This window comes from Ctenocephalides felis, unplaced genomic scaffold (assembly GCF_003426905.1).
Source record: "Ctenocephalides felis isolate EL2017-DRISC unplaced genomic scaffold, ASM342690v1 CF-g0.4_SCAFFOLD_01604, whole genome shotgun sequence".
Classification (NCBI taxonomy): domain Eukaryota; kingdom Metazoa; phylum Arthropoda; class Insecta; order Siphonaptera; family Pulicidae; genus Ctenocephalides; species Ctenocephalides felis.
Window position 1 is genome coordinate 59,509,909 of NW_020537758.1, and position 15,130 is coordinate 59,525,038.

At 29.6% G+C, this 15,130-nt stretch overlaps 1 protein-coding gene across 1 annotated transcript in view; it reads right to left on the minus strand.

Annotated features, from left to right (window-relative positions):
- Positions 1-15,130, minus strand: part of LOC113372237 (parafibromin) — a 36,514-nt gene that overhangs the window by 20,875 nt on the left and 509 nt on the right. Inside the window, exons 3-5 of the mRNA XM_026612562.1 lie at positions 14,955-15,074; positions 8,969-9,114; positions 4,197-4,419 (exon numbers count right to left, since the gene is read on the minus strand). Of these exons, the coding sequence (XP_026468347.1) occupies positions 4,197-4,419; positions 8,969-9,114; positions 14,955-15,074 (489 nt within the window). The remainder of the gene's footprint in view (positions 1-4,196; positions 4,420-8,968; positions 9,115-14,954; positions 15,075-15,130) is intronic.

The window sequence follows — 15,130 nt, forward strand, 5'->3', positions numbered from 1 at the left end:
TTTTGCCGCATTGCAGAAGTTCTTATAATATACATGATATATTAATAATAATGTTATATTTTTATTACACAAAGGGTATGGGCGTGTTTCCATACAGAATTGGCCCCACCCTGGTATTTAAATAATTTTGATGCCATTTTATAGGTATTTTCGAGAAAATCCGATATACCAAATTTCAAATCCGTAGCTCATCATTTGGCCGAGATATCATTGAAAATGTGTGAAAGTGGCCCTTTTTTTCAAAGTCGTTTTTTGTCGCAACGGTGAAAGATATCAGAAAACAAATAACGGGATTATATTCATATCGATGTCTACTATATTTTTAATAACAAATATTGTTTAGTAATTATTTTTTAGTGGAGGAAAAAGTGAAAATAATTTTTCGCTTTGAATTTTCGGGTAGTGCGGTTGTTTGGACTAATTTTTAATTAGCATCATTAGAACGGGTATTCAATTTTTTATTAGTGTGCAAAATTTTGTTTTATTTCATGTGGTAGAACACATTCAAAATTAGAAAAAACCTGAGCAAGTACACGCTCGCGCTCATATAGCACCCGCGTAAGTCGTCTCTCATTCGCAACGACTAGCAACAGCATTGCTCGCCGCGCGTCTTGATAAATTAAAACATTTTTAATAAAACACAATATATATATATATATACATTTATATTTTGAATAATTATATATTTATATGTATATGTATAATAATAACTATATTTTTATATAATTAAATATATATTATATATTGCACAAGTATATTATATGATTTAATCATCATTAATAATTTATCAATTAATTATTACTTATTAATTAATTATTAATTATTATTTATTGATATTAATTATTAGTACCACTAAATAAATAAAAAATAGATTGATAAAAAATATACATAATAATAGTATATCGGTATATGATTACTATTCATGCTACAGCGCAATGTATGCAAATGCAAGTAGACTAAGTTAGTCATAAATATAATTAAATAATATCTTGAAGTTTTTTTTTAAATAAGATAATATATAAGAATATATTGAATAGAATATCTCAATCTATAAATACTCATAATAATTATTGAACTACTGCACTATTGTGTATCATCCTTAATTGAAATATTTGAAATTTCGCGGCATTATAATTATATATTGCATTGTGGTGATAACTAAATTATATAAAATTGAATTGACACTAAAATACAAGAAAAGTGCAAAATCAAATGGTACAAAGGTGTAGAGCACACAAAAATTAAAAAGAGCATTATTTATTTAATAATTATCAAAAACTTCGTGATTAGTTAAATTCCAAAATTATATTAGTTTTATGCAGTCTGTATTTTGTTATCTTATGTGTGGTTTTTGTGGGCAAAATTTCAAATATTTTAATTAAGGATGATACACAATAGTGCAGTAGTTCAATAATTATTATGAGTATTTATAGATTGAGATATTCTATTCAATATATTCTTATATATTATCTAATTTAAAAAAAACTTCAAGATATTATTTAATATATTTATGACTAACTTAGTCTACTTGCATTTGTATACATTGCGCTGTAGCATGAATAGTAATCATATACCGATATACTATTATTATGTATATTTTTTATTAATCTATTTTTATTTATTTAGTGGTATTAATAATTAATATCAATAAATAATAATTAATAATTAATTAATAAGTAATAATTAATTGATAAATTATTAATGATGATTAAATCATATAATATACTTGTGCAATATATAAATAATATATATTTAATTATATAAAAATATAGTTATTATTATACATATACATATAAATATATAATTATTCAAAATATAAATGTATATATACTGTGTTTTATTAAAAATGTTTTAATTTATCAAGGCGCGCGGCGAGCAATGCTGTTGCTAGTCGTTGCGAATGAGAGACGACTTACGCGGGTGCTATATGAGCGCGAGCGTGTACTTGCTCAGGTTTTTTCTAATTTTGAATGTGTTCTACCACATGAAATAAAACAAAATTCTGCACGCTAAAAGAAAATTGAATAGCCGTTCTAATGATGCTAATTAAAAATTAGTCCAAACAACCGCACTACCTGAAAATTCAAAACGAAAAATTAATTTCACTTTTACCTGCACTAAAAAATAATTACTAAACAATATTTGTTATTAAAAATATAGTAGACATCGATATGAATATAATCCCGTTATTTGTTTTCTGATATCTTTAACCGTTGCGACAAAAAACGACTTTGAAAAAAGGGGCCACTTTCACACATTTTCAATGATATCTCGGCCAATTGATGAGCTACGGATTTGAAATTTGGTATATCGGATTTTCTCAAAAATACCTATAAAATGGCATCAAAATTATTTAAATACCAGGGTGGGGCCAATTCTGTATGGAAACACGCCCATACCCTTTCTTTACATTTTGATAATTAATTCGAACGCATCATAGTGCTTTGTTTATTTTCATTTTATTTATGTCAAATATTGAAATATTTTTAATCAATGAATAAATTAGATTTTAGTCTGAATCATCGCAGTACCATTATCTAAATATATAATTTTTATATAAATATCAGATTTTTTACTTTTGCATTTAATTTAAAAATATTGAATATCAATTTCATATATCCAATATGCACTAAATTTTTAAATGCCAAAATATTTCCTTTTTGGTTCGAAATTTAATATAATATGATATAATTTATATCTATAATTTGATTGCCAATATTGCCTATAACATAACTTGGAATAATTAATTTATTTGTATCTTATTGAAGTCGTTAAAAATTCATTTTTTTTTTGAACTGTCAGAATAATTAATTTATTTGTTTCTTATTGAAGTCGTTAAACATTTTTTTTGTGAAATGTCAAATTTTTGTTTATGATTAATTTTAAATTCAATATGTAGCTTTTTTATTGTGATCTCTGATCTATAAGGTTTTGATGAAGTTTTGGTATCCGAAATAATTTGGTAAGCTAATCAAATAAATATTATTTATTTATATTATTAAATTTATTTAATAAATTGTAAATCTATTTATATAATTATTTTCATAAATATTGACAAATGACATTTGACGATTTTCATGTCAGCATTTATTCAAATTTATAAACATTGATTTTTAATTAGATTTAAAACTATAAATTGTGATTTTGAATATAGAATTTCATCTAATTTGGATATAAATGTTGGGTATATCTATATATGTACATGCTTTTGACTTATATTTTTTGAACCGTCAAATTTTTTGTTCAAAAATCATAAATCTTTTTTCTTGAATTTTCCTTAAATTTTAACATTTGTCATTTTAGTGTTTTGTTTTTTTTGGCCATTTTCTGTCAAAATTTTGAGAAATTTATAAAAATTATATATTTGTATTTTGAATTTACTTTTCAAAATTTCCTATAACCTAAGTTGGATATATATGCACACGATGAGCCAATAAAATTTAAAATCGGTCCAGTAGTTTGGGCGTCCATATATATATATATATATATATATATATATATATATATATATATATATATATATATATATAGATATATACAGGGCCGGGTCCTACTTTGAATGGGATGCATGCGAAAAACGCCTTAGGGAATGCAATACCGGTATACCGCCTAATTTTTCGGAGGTATTAATACCGGTATTTATTATAAAATAGTTTATACATCATGCACTCAATTTCAAATTTCTCGGAACAAATTTATCTTTAATTAGTGATTCTATTGTATAAATATGTCAAATAATGTCAAAATATTATCTATAAAAATATTTATTAGATTGAATAAATAATTAATGGCCTCATTGTATATAAATGTCACACATGCGCCTGACCGTTAAATATCATACACAAACATATTCTTTGAATATTGAGAAGAGTTATGCGGGGTCCGGCACTCGAAGTGTAACCAACTGAAAAAGCCATAAATTCAGTTTGGAAGATTACTTTTACTCGATTCAAAGTAAAAAATGTGTAAAAATAATTCAAAATTTTAAAAAAATTCACTTTTGCTCGATTTGACCACCTTTTACATTATATATACATTAATACTACATACATTCACGCGTACATTTATTTTTGATAATGCATGCCAAAACGTTCAGAAAACGTTAAAACATAAACGTATGCACAAGTTTTCATTTTCTACTACTCTAAAGGAAATCAATTAACATGCTGCGTATGTAAAAAAACGATGATTCTCACCTTTCCCGTCGACTGAAGAATTGTAGTTCTTGTTCTCCATTGCCTTTCGCGACTAATAATATCTTTAGTTGAATCTACATCGTACTCCAATATGACTCGATAGTCATTTGTTACTCCTAATGTATCCGTATCGTCCTTAGTTTTTATAGTTGTGCGTTTCTTCGCCAATCTCTTTGCTTTGATTGCAGCGATGCGTTCAACAGACATAGTCTCAGACAGAGATCTAGCAAATAAAACATAGTGGTTAAAATAGTAGTACTACATCCAGTGCTGGATTTACAATAGGGGCAATCGGGGCTACTGCCCAGGGCGGCAAATTTTTGGGGGCGGCAAAATTTGGATAGTGAGAAAAAAATTCTATGCAATATAATCACCTTTTTTATAAACATTTTTTATTTCAAGAAATATAATCAACAAAACATAATACGATTGCAATGCAAAATTTGGTTTGAAATAACTGACTATTAAAATTTATTATTTTGCCTTGCCTCTCTCTCCGAACGTAAATTATTAAATTGGTTAATAAGTCATCAAATTTGGCAATTTGGCAATTTGGCAATTTGGCTAATATAAAGATCCGTAAACAAGCTGAAAGTTTAAGAAAAATATTTTCTTCAGTTCTCCAGCCCTCTTAAAATGACGAATTTGTGCACTTCCAAGTTTATAGCGTCGAAAAAAAAATTTAAACTAATGACGCATAGCGTTGTGCCTTAAGACAAATAATTGAAACATCCCGCACTGTAAATTACATTTTATAAAGAGCTTTAAAATTTTTGGAAAATGAAAAAAAATGACTTTTAAAACACATTTTTTGTATTTTGAAATTTTTTGAAAATTATGAACTTTTTGCAAAGCAATCGCGCTGCGTAGCTGTTTTAGAGAAGAAATATCGAAACTCAATTACCATTTTTCGTAATTGCCTGTGCCGAAACAGTATCTTCAAAACAGTTAGACCTGCCTTGGCCAATAACTAATCAGCACGTCTCCCCATCAATACAAATCTAATATTTTTTAATTATTCAAGTCGATTTCGAGAACACGGATCAACCGATTTAAATGATTCAATTCCTATTGATAAGGAGACGTGCTTATTAGTTATTGGCCAAGGCAGGTCCAACTGTTTTGAAGATACGGGCAAAAATGCCAAAAATGATAATTCAGTTTTTGAGAAAAGAAACGTCTAATATAATTCAAAACAATTTACAGAATAAATAACTGCTTGAATTTATGGGATGCAGGTTTAGCGGTTTCGATGTTTCAAAAAAATTGAAAAAGAAACATTTGGTGAACAAAAGTGATCATAAGACATATGCACATCAAATTATCAGATATTTTAAAGGTATTTTAATAATAAGTATAAATGTTGTTTATATTTATATGCGTTCTGTAACATTGTTTATCCGTTAGACTGCGACGCGACGCTTACGCGCTCCTATATTTTGTCCCTACGCAGCTGAAGCAGCGCGATTGCTTTAAAAAGTTCGAAAATTCGTAAAATTTCAGGCATGGGGCGGCATTTTTGTCAGTGCCCCGGAGCGCCAAATTTCTAAATCCGGCCCTGAGTACATCGCACAGTGTCCTGAATCAAATTACTGGAACACCGAATCCTAATTGAACATTCGAGGAATAAAAATAATCAGATAAATGGAATCGAGGAATAAAATAATCATAATAATTAAAAGTTCAAACATTGTTTTAAATATTCTGAAATAGATTATTATCAGTGCCATAAAATTTATGAGTGATTATTACGTTTTTTGTAAACTTAAAAATTGAAAATTTAGAACACTTTCAAAAATTGTATACTTTCAACTTTGACAAAACTTTTATTTTAAATGTTGGACTGATTTCTCAAAAAATAATCATTACTTCACAATGTCAACACAAGCAAATGTTTTTTGAATCACTCTAATCAGATAATCAATTCTCTCAAAACCTGCATCGCAGCCTGCAGCAAAAACTAAACAGTACGTCACTCAGTCCCTCCCTATAGAAGTATAGACCGAATATTTTTTGAATCATTCAGTCGATCGAAAATGTCATAGACATTTGATTCAACCATGAACTTTAAAAACTAAAAATTTGGTACGGAAACAAATATAAATGAAAATGAATAATTAGTAAATTACTAATAAAATTCCTATAAAATATGCGATAATTTGATTTGCACATGATCATGATCGCATTGATCATTTTCGACCAAAAAAATTGCGTTTTTTTCTGGAACTCTGAAACAGCTGCACCCGAATATTTAGTCAATTCTTCATTCCGTTGATGCAAGTAAAATGTTTTTTGAATCACTCAAATCTGCCGCTCCGTTCTCTCAAAAACTGAATTGCCATTTCTGACTAGTGTTGCCACCTATTTTTGGAACGACTTCGGCAAAACCTAATCTGCACGTCCACCGAGCAATAGGAATCGAATGTTTTTGAATAATTCAAATCGGTTAAGGGATTATATATAAATAGGATTTTCCAAAAATAGTTTTTTTTTCTGAATGTACATATATTTAAGTCTCATATAAGATCTCTCATATGAGCCTGAAATAGACGACTCCATGTTTTAGTTGAAAAAAAAAATATCCCATGTAATTTGCTTTCCAAACTTTAAAGCTAAAGGTGTTTTTCTCGAAATTGTGTTTTCAAAATCGGTGACCAACATAACTCGAAAACGGCTCAACCGATTGGTCTAGAATTTTAACACGAGCTTCTTAAATATATATTTTTGAGTAATTAATCGATTTTCTGATCGAATAAATGTTTTTTGTTTTTATAAACAAGTTAAGGTAAAAATTTCGAAATAAAATGTTTTTTTTAAGAAACCACCAAAAATATTATTTTGCTTATTCCTTCGATTAATTACTAGATTTATCATTACTTTAATCTGTTTGGTTTTTTATTTCAGATGATTTACTTCAGAGATAAAGTGGTCACCGCAAAACGTGTTTTTCGAGAGAAGCCTTCGGAGATCTGCAGTAACTTTTTTTAAATAAATATTTTTACTCGTAATTATTTTTAAACCATAGCTGTTAATCAATAGATTGAATAGTTTTCTCAGAAAACAATATCAAATAATATCAAAAAATCGCTTTTCGGCCTTAACTTTGACCCCTTGGGCTGTGCTCTCAAAATCGCCGACAAAAAAATGTGTCCGCATACACACACGAACACACAAGACCATACATATAATTTCAGGGTAAAGTTATAGTAATCATCGAAAATTTTTGCATATATTTATGTTTCAGAGGTTTCTGAACATTTTGGCATACCTTAAAAAATGGAAGGGTGTATGTGTATATGTGTGTGTACCTGTATGCATGTGTGGATACAATTTTTCGTCGACGTGAGTACCACTCAAAGGATTTAAACTGTTCAAAAAGCATTGATAAGGAGACGTGCTGATTAGTTTTTGGTGAGGTTAGTCCAGCAGTTTCGAAGATACGAAAATTACAAATACGAAATATTTGATACGAAGTATAAAGAGTGCAAAAAATTGCAATTAGGTTTGTGTGAGAGTGTACGATTTGAATTATTCAAAAAACATTCCACATCGGACATCTAGAAATGCCATTTGGCTGTCGAAAATCAGAATGGACAGTCTGGATCAAAAACATTCAAGAAATAAATAGGTTTCAAAAACTTTCAAGATATTTCACAATTTTTAAAAGAAAAATTTCAATTCCAGTTTTCAAAAAAAAATTTAGAAGTATCTTCAATAAAGGCATCTTTTCCAATTTTTAACTTCCCGTAGGGTAAGTTATAGTAATCGCAAAAAAATCGAAAATGAAAATTTTTGCATATCTTTACGTTTTAAAGGTTTCTGAACATTTTGGAATATCTTAGAAAGAATGAATGGATGTTTGTGTGTGCGTTTGTATGTATGTTTGGATACAAGTTTTCGACCACGATTTCTGGCGCACGAATCAACCGATTTGAATAATTCAAAAAACATTCTATTCCTATTGATGGGGAGTGCTGATTAGTTTTTAGCGAAGACAGGTCCAACAGTTTCGAAGATACCGGGAAAAAAGTGCCAAGGATGGTATTTCAGTTTTTGAGGTAACGAGGCACGCAATTTGAATGATTCAAAAAATATTTTAGTATTGACATAAACAGATATGCCTAAAAACTAATCAGCGCGCCTCTTTATCAATACGAATCGATTTTTTTTTTAATTTTCAAATCGGTTATTTCATACTGTCGAAAATGTCGAGGACATTTGTTTGCTATAGAATCCAAAAAAATTACACAAAATGTGAACACATTATTAAAATCTCTATAAAATATCTAATAATTTGATGCACATATGTCCAATAAACATTTTTAACCGCCAAATGGCATTTTTTTAACTTATTTTCATTGAGAGTCCACAACCGCTAGACCTGCCTTTCCAAAAACTTGAACAGTTGTTCGTTTAGTCAATATAAATAAAATGTTTTTGAATTATTCAAATCGGACGCTTCGTGTTCTCAAGAATTGAATTACCATTTTTGATCCTTTTTGGCCCGTATCTTCAAAATGGCTAGACCTGCCTATGCCAAAAACTATTCAGCACGTCACCTTATCTATACAAATCGAATGTTTTTTAAATTATTCAAATCAGTTGATCCGTATTCCCGAAATTGACGGAAATTTGTATCCACACACACACACATCCATTTTTTAAGGTATGCCAAAATGTTCAGAAACCTTTGAAACGTAAAGATATATAAAAAATTTCATTTTCGATTTTTTGCGATTACTATAACTTACCCTAAAAATTATAATAATTACTTGATATTGTCAACAGCCACTGAGGTTTCCTTTTGAGCTTCCAATCTGGCGGCAAGCTGCTCACGCACCTTCTGAACATGCGGGTTCTCATATCTAGCTTTCTTTGATAGCGCGTCATTTCCAGTTGATTCCAAAGGACGTTTGACCTGAATTAAAACAAAAATGAGATTATTAAAGTGACTTATGATGTTCAATAACGCTCTCTTATGCTTGTTCTTGGTATTGAAAATTATGAAAATGTTTTTCTATTTGCTGTGCAATCAGGTGTATTTTACATATAAACAAGCAAAGTATAATGTTATGATAACAGAATTCTAGATGGTGTAGTTATCATTCGCATAAGATGAAATCGTTATCATAAGATTTGTCTCATCGTCAGTGTATTATAATTTAAAATTTAAGATATGAATATTTAAAATAACATAATGTGTTAACTCTTCCAACTTGTTGTTCTTTACTAAATGCAAGTGTCTTAAGAACTGTACTCGACTGAACGACTGAAGGTCATTTTGGTGAGTCATGCAATATCAAATAGGAATGAGAAGGAATAGGGCCCAGTTGAAAAATAGATGTCGCTAGTGTATAATTTTTTTTATAGAAAATCGTTTGTTTTAAGTAGAGGTTAACTAAATTATTGAAGTTCTTAGGTTTAACATTTGCAACAGTTCCTTTGTTAAGGGTTATAATTTCTTATTCTGTTGGTATCATTTCTTCGTATATCACATAATTTCACAGACCGCAGGCTGATGCAGAATTCGTATATTGGACAGAAATTTAAGGTTAGTGAACTAGGAAGATACAAACAGTGTTGAAATAGGTAGAGGAACGCGGCAAAGATGCTGCATCCGATCATATTCAACCTGTATGGAGAATGGCTCGTCAAACAGGCACTCGAAGACACTGGAAATTTTTCGATCGATGGAAGAAAATCTAGTGGTGATATCGAAAATCCAATCCAAGCTGCATGATGAGCAGAATTGTCAAAGTGGGTAGAAAATACGGAATGGAAATCAACATAGGCAAGTCGAAAGTGATGAAAATCACGAAACCCGAGATAATTCCCCTAGGATAACAGTAGGAAATCGAGAATTAGAAGTCTTGGATCATTTCAAATACTCGGAAAGCATCCTGACCAGAGATGGACACTGCACGAATTAGACCAGGAAAAGAATTGCAAGCGCCAAGGCGGCATATAGGAAGAAGAGAAAACGCTACTGACAAGCTAACTACCAGGAGGGTTTTGTGGTCCAGCACCAAATAGAGAAGATAAAATGGACAGACAAGATAAAAAATGAAGTCCTGAGAAGAATGGGCAAAGAAAGGACTCTACTGAGCACGATCCTGAAAAGGAAACTGAATCGTACCCGTCCGACTAAAGAGTGCCTGTTACACAACGTAGTCAAAGATAAAAAGGACTGAAAAGAATTATTTATGATTGATGACTTATGCGAGAAGAGAAAAAAACAGCGAAATAAAAGTCGAGACGCAGAATCTGGAAGCAATGAACACTTTCATTTATTATTATTGTTATATGCACTGTGCTTTAACAGGTGTTGACAATAATTTACTACCAGTTTTCTAAGCTCTAAAAGATGGTTGATAAAAAAACACCTGCACTATGCACCACTAATTTAGCTGTGCTTTTGGACTTTAGCATGCTTTCTGAATATGGATAAAATTCACCTGCACTATGCACCACTAGTTTTGCTGCGCTTTTGGACTTCACAATGTTTGCTGTCAAAAAAGAAAATGACGTCACACGCGCCCTGCATGTTGCCCTCATGCTGGATTTGCAAGTTAGAACGTACGTTATTTTTGTGGATGATGGATTCGTTAGATCGAAGCACTAGGAAAGCAATATTTTGACTTGTGGTTCATCATATATAAAAATCTAACAACCATGCTAGATTCGGGCTTACTGATATAAGTCAATGATCCATCCACAAAAATAAAGCACGTTCTAACTTGCAAATCCAGAATGTCGGCAACAAGGTGGGCGCGCGCGACCTCATTTTCCATTTTTTGCCTGATTTTTTTCTTCACAACCATTCAACAATTTCAAGCCAAGATTTAATTTTAGGTTAAGCACGTGACATATAGCATTGACGGGAGTGTTACACGATTGTCGGCAATGCTCGTTCACTAAGTGACATCACGGTTCCCTTCTATCTTTTAACACTTATTTTGCGTTCGATCAGCAGTCCGCGTAGTGTAAGGTCTATGAACAAGGGTCGTGTAATACGGGCTTTATCATAGATAAGAGAAGAGTATATATAGGCTTTATATTACATTTGTCATAAAACGCCCAAAAAATTTTGACACTTCAAATTTTAGTGCATACAATACATATTGTTTATATTAATTTAACATTCACTAATTTGAGATAAATTGAATGCAAATGAATGAAAAATTAGATATTTATGTAAAAAAATATTTATTTCGACAATTTTCTGCGTCGATTTTGCCAAAAATATAAATTTAAATTTTATATAATTTATTCATTGCTGACTTAAAATAATTACTAATTGATAAAAAAAATAAAATTAATATTTAGATATAATTCGTCGTTTAATTATCGTCGTTTAATTATGGATTTTTCTTCGACATAAACAAAATTATAATAAACCAATTGTTGATAGTTCATAGAATCAATGTTTTGTCTAATTCAAAAAGAAATATATTCTAATATATCCAACTTAGGATATTGGCAATATTATAAATCCCTCTCTATTTTCAAAATATTAAAATTTCAGATATTTCAATAAGTTATGACAATTATGAATTTTAAGAAAATTAAACGCTGCATAATTTAAAATCAAAATATTATATTACATTTGTCATCAATTGTACAAATATAAATTGACAGTCAAATATTTTTGGACAATTCAAAAAGGAACAAATATATTCTAATATATTTAAATAAACTAGAGTGTGTCAAAAATCAGATATTTATGAAAAAATCTCAAAAATGTGTATTGATGTTATAATAGATAATATAAATCTGAAGTTATAAGTATATATATATTATAATTTTAAAAATTCATAAGAGTAATAAATAAATTATTTAAAAACACATCGACGTTCACAGAAGACTAATAAATAATTCTTGAAAAGATTGCAATATACTACATTTTGATAAGAGTATATGTTGGAAAATGTTTCAGGCCTGAAAACCGACTGTCCATTTTTATAATTAATTAATTTAACTAAAAATATTTAGTTAAGCGTAATTGCTGAAATCTTGCCAGAAGGATTATTTAAGTATAAAATGCTAATGTTGATATAAATTCCATGACTACTGGAAACCAAGTTTAATCCATTTCTCATGTCGTATAAACTTTCAGATGACAATTTACCAAATGATGTCCAACATACTATTAAATTATTTATTAAATTACAGAAGTGTTGCACAACAAGATATGGATGTGTGCCTGCCCTTGTTCGATTGATTTAAAAGTATTCTACAATGTCATGAAAATTTAATACTACAATTCAGTGAATATGTGAACAAATGGAATTATATGGCAGTGATTGGAATGGAAAATATAACTGTATCAAACAATTAAGTCTCCAAATACCAACTGGTGCGCTATAGTAGTAATGAGACTACATAGCATATTTTATCATTTTTCATTCATTAGCGATATCCACATCTTTTATGAGAGAAAACTTATATGCAGAGACAGTCTCACTACTGCCAATAATATTAACTGAATTTTTCACATTAAAAATGATACATTTGCAAACACACAACATTTTACTTTGAAGTACAAACTTCTTTTCTGCAGAATACATCAATAAGAAAATTTCACCATAGTAAACAAGGTATAGCAGTACAAGAACACCTAAATAAATATTCAACAGCTGGACTTAAAAATAAGTTTTAAAAAAAAAAACAAAAAATGAATTATAAGCTGTTTAGATTCGAACTGGGTTACTTTCAACTCTCTTATCCACAAATCCAAATGCAAACTTAGGAGCGAGAGCCTTAACGAGCACAGCTATGAGGATATATATCGATAAGGAACACTATTATGCGCAATCTAGTTTTTGCCACTTTAATTAATTTTCATAATTAAACTGCTTCTCAAAGGCCTATAATATTTTAAAAGTTTCGGTTTGACTATCAACTTTATCACCATGCAAAGTTTCATTAAAATCCTGGAAGAGTAAACTTGAGGGTTCCCTTCATAGTCAATATATTAATTTATTATAGATTTATCAAAATACTTAAGTCAGACGAGAAGGATAATAAAAAGTAATTAATGTGATACTAAACTTGAAATATCTCACTTATGCAATATTATAAATTTTAATGGCGCAAGTTAGAGACAAACTGTATAAAAAATAACATATGTAATATTACTAATTTTCAATAAGTAAAGTTTTTTATGAAAAAAGTAATTATCACTTGAGAATGTTTTTAATACTAGATATACAGCGCCAGTCAAAATGACTGGTTGGGCACTTTCAATTCAAAATTCCCATTATATATAACATTTGTTTTGTGAAATGAAGTTACGACTTTTTAAGTTATACGTATAGAAATCATTTTATGCATTCAAAGTTACTTTATACATATTAGTAACAAAAATAAATTGTGTTACTGCTACTTATAGCAGCACCAGTCAAAATGACTGGTGCAAGTTTCTATAGAAAATGTTTGATGAAATAATCGAAATAATAATAGACATAGATCGTATGCGTTTATCGCCTACTCTCTTATCGACGACAATGTATATTATTTATTCTTTATTCTTTTTTACATCGTAAACATGCAGATTGCTGAACTATTACTAGATTTTGACCAACAAAACAATTGTTTCAAGTTCGTTCAACACGCTAAATAAAATTTTATTCAAAGTGATTTTCAAGTATAATTATTTATTCTTTTTGTACCCTGATACAAGTAAGTAACATTCGCGTGCATTCAGATATTTGCAAAAATATGTGCTTGAGTAAAAAAAATACGATAAACGAAAAAACTGTCATGGTTCCGACTTATTTTTATAGCGATTGTCAGTCTTGGAAAAAAGAATGGAAAGAATGTTTTTTTAGCTTGTTTGGAAAATACAACCAGTAGATCTCTGAAATGTTTGGACCTAGGATTTGAAATATATGATAGTGACGGTGAATTTTTAGATAAACAAATCAATCCACAAGGAAGTGCTATTATCGACTATAGAGATGGGAAAATTTCGTGATAAAGACAATACAGATGGATCAAGTACGTTAGTAAATGGATAAATATCACAAACAAACATATGAGACGATGCGAGTCACTTTCTTTCAATTCTGAAGACGAATTTGGAAGTAATGCACCAAATCAGGAAACTAAAATTAGTTTGGACAAAACTATTTGGACAAGACTTGTAGTAAAGGGAAATAGGTTTTGCAGGTAGATTACAAGTTCAAAGAGCTTTCGGATACATACTCAGGCCAAATTTATAGAAAAAAGCGCGGTTTTGGAAGAAATTGCATTTTCCAACAAAGGCCAGAAGCATATTTGGCTAGTAAATGCCAAAGAAACTTTATAAATTTGCATAAAATTCTGACTGACATCTGATGTAGAAGAAGAAAAATAAACCCCTCTAAGCGAATTTGTAGTAATGAAACTTAATCAATATTATTTTTCAATTATTCTTATGGCATTGAAATTAAAATCTAAAAACACGTTGTTAGCTGTAACTTTTTTGCACAAATAAGTGGGTGCTGTCGTACACTTTTATTGAGTATTGTGCTAAAGTACTGTAAAAACTATTAAAAATCAATAAATTTTGTTATTTGACAATATCTATAAGTTTATTTAATAGCTGTAATTAGTTTTGTTCAACTTAAAAACACAATAAGTATGTTTTCTCAGAGACCAGTATTTTGACTGGTATTGGTAGAAATAGGTATTATGGTATATCTAGTGTTAAAAAATATCCTCATAAAACTGGAATAAATATAATGTAAATGTAGCAAAAACAAATAAACATCTTACTTGTGTCGGAATTTCAAGAGGAGCGCTTTTGTCAATGGATGCACATGTGGCTGTCTCTCCATTTAGGTAAGCTAATAATTCCTTTCTGTCTGGACGACGTACAGCAAGAATATTTTCAGCCTAAAGAGGTCGAATTGTTATACGAGTTCATAAATGTCATTAAAATAGAATAGATA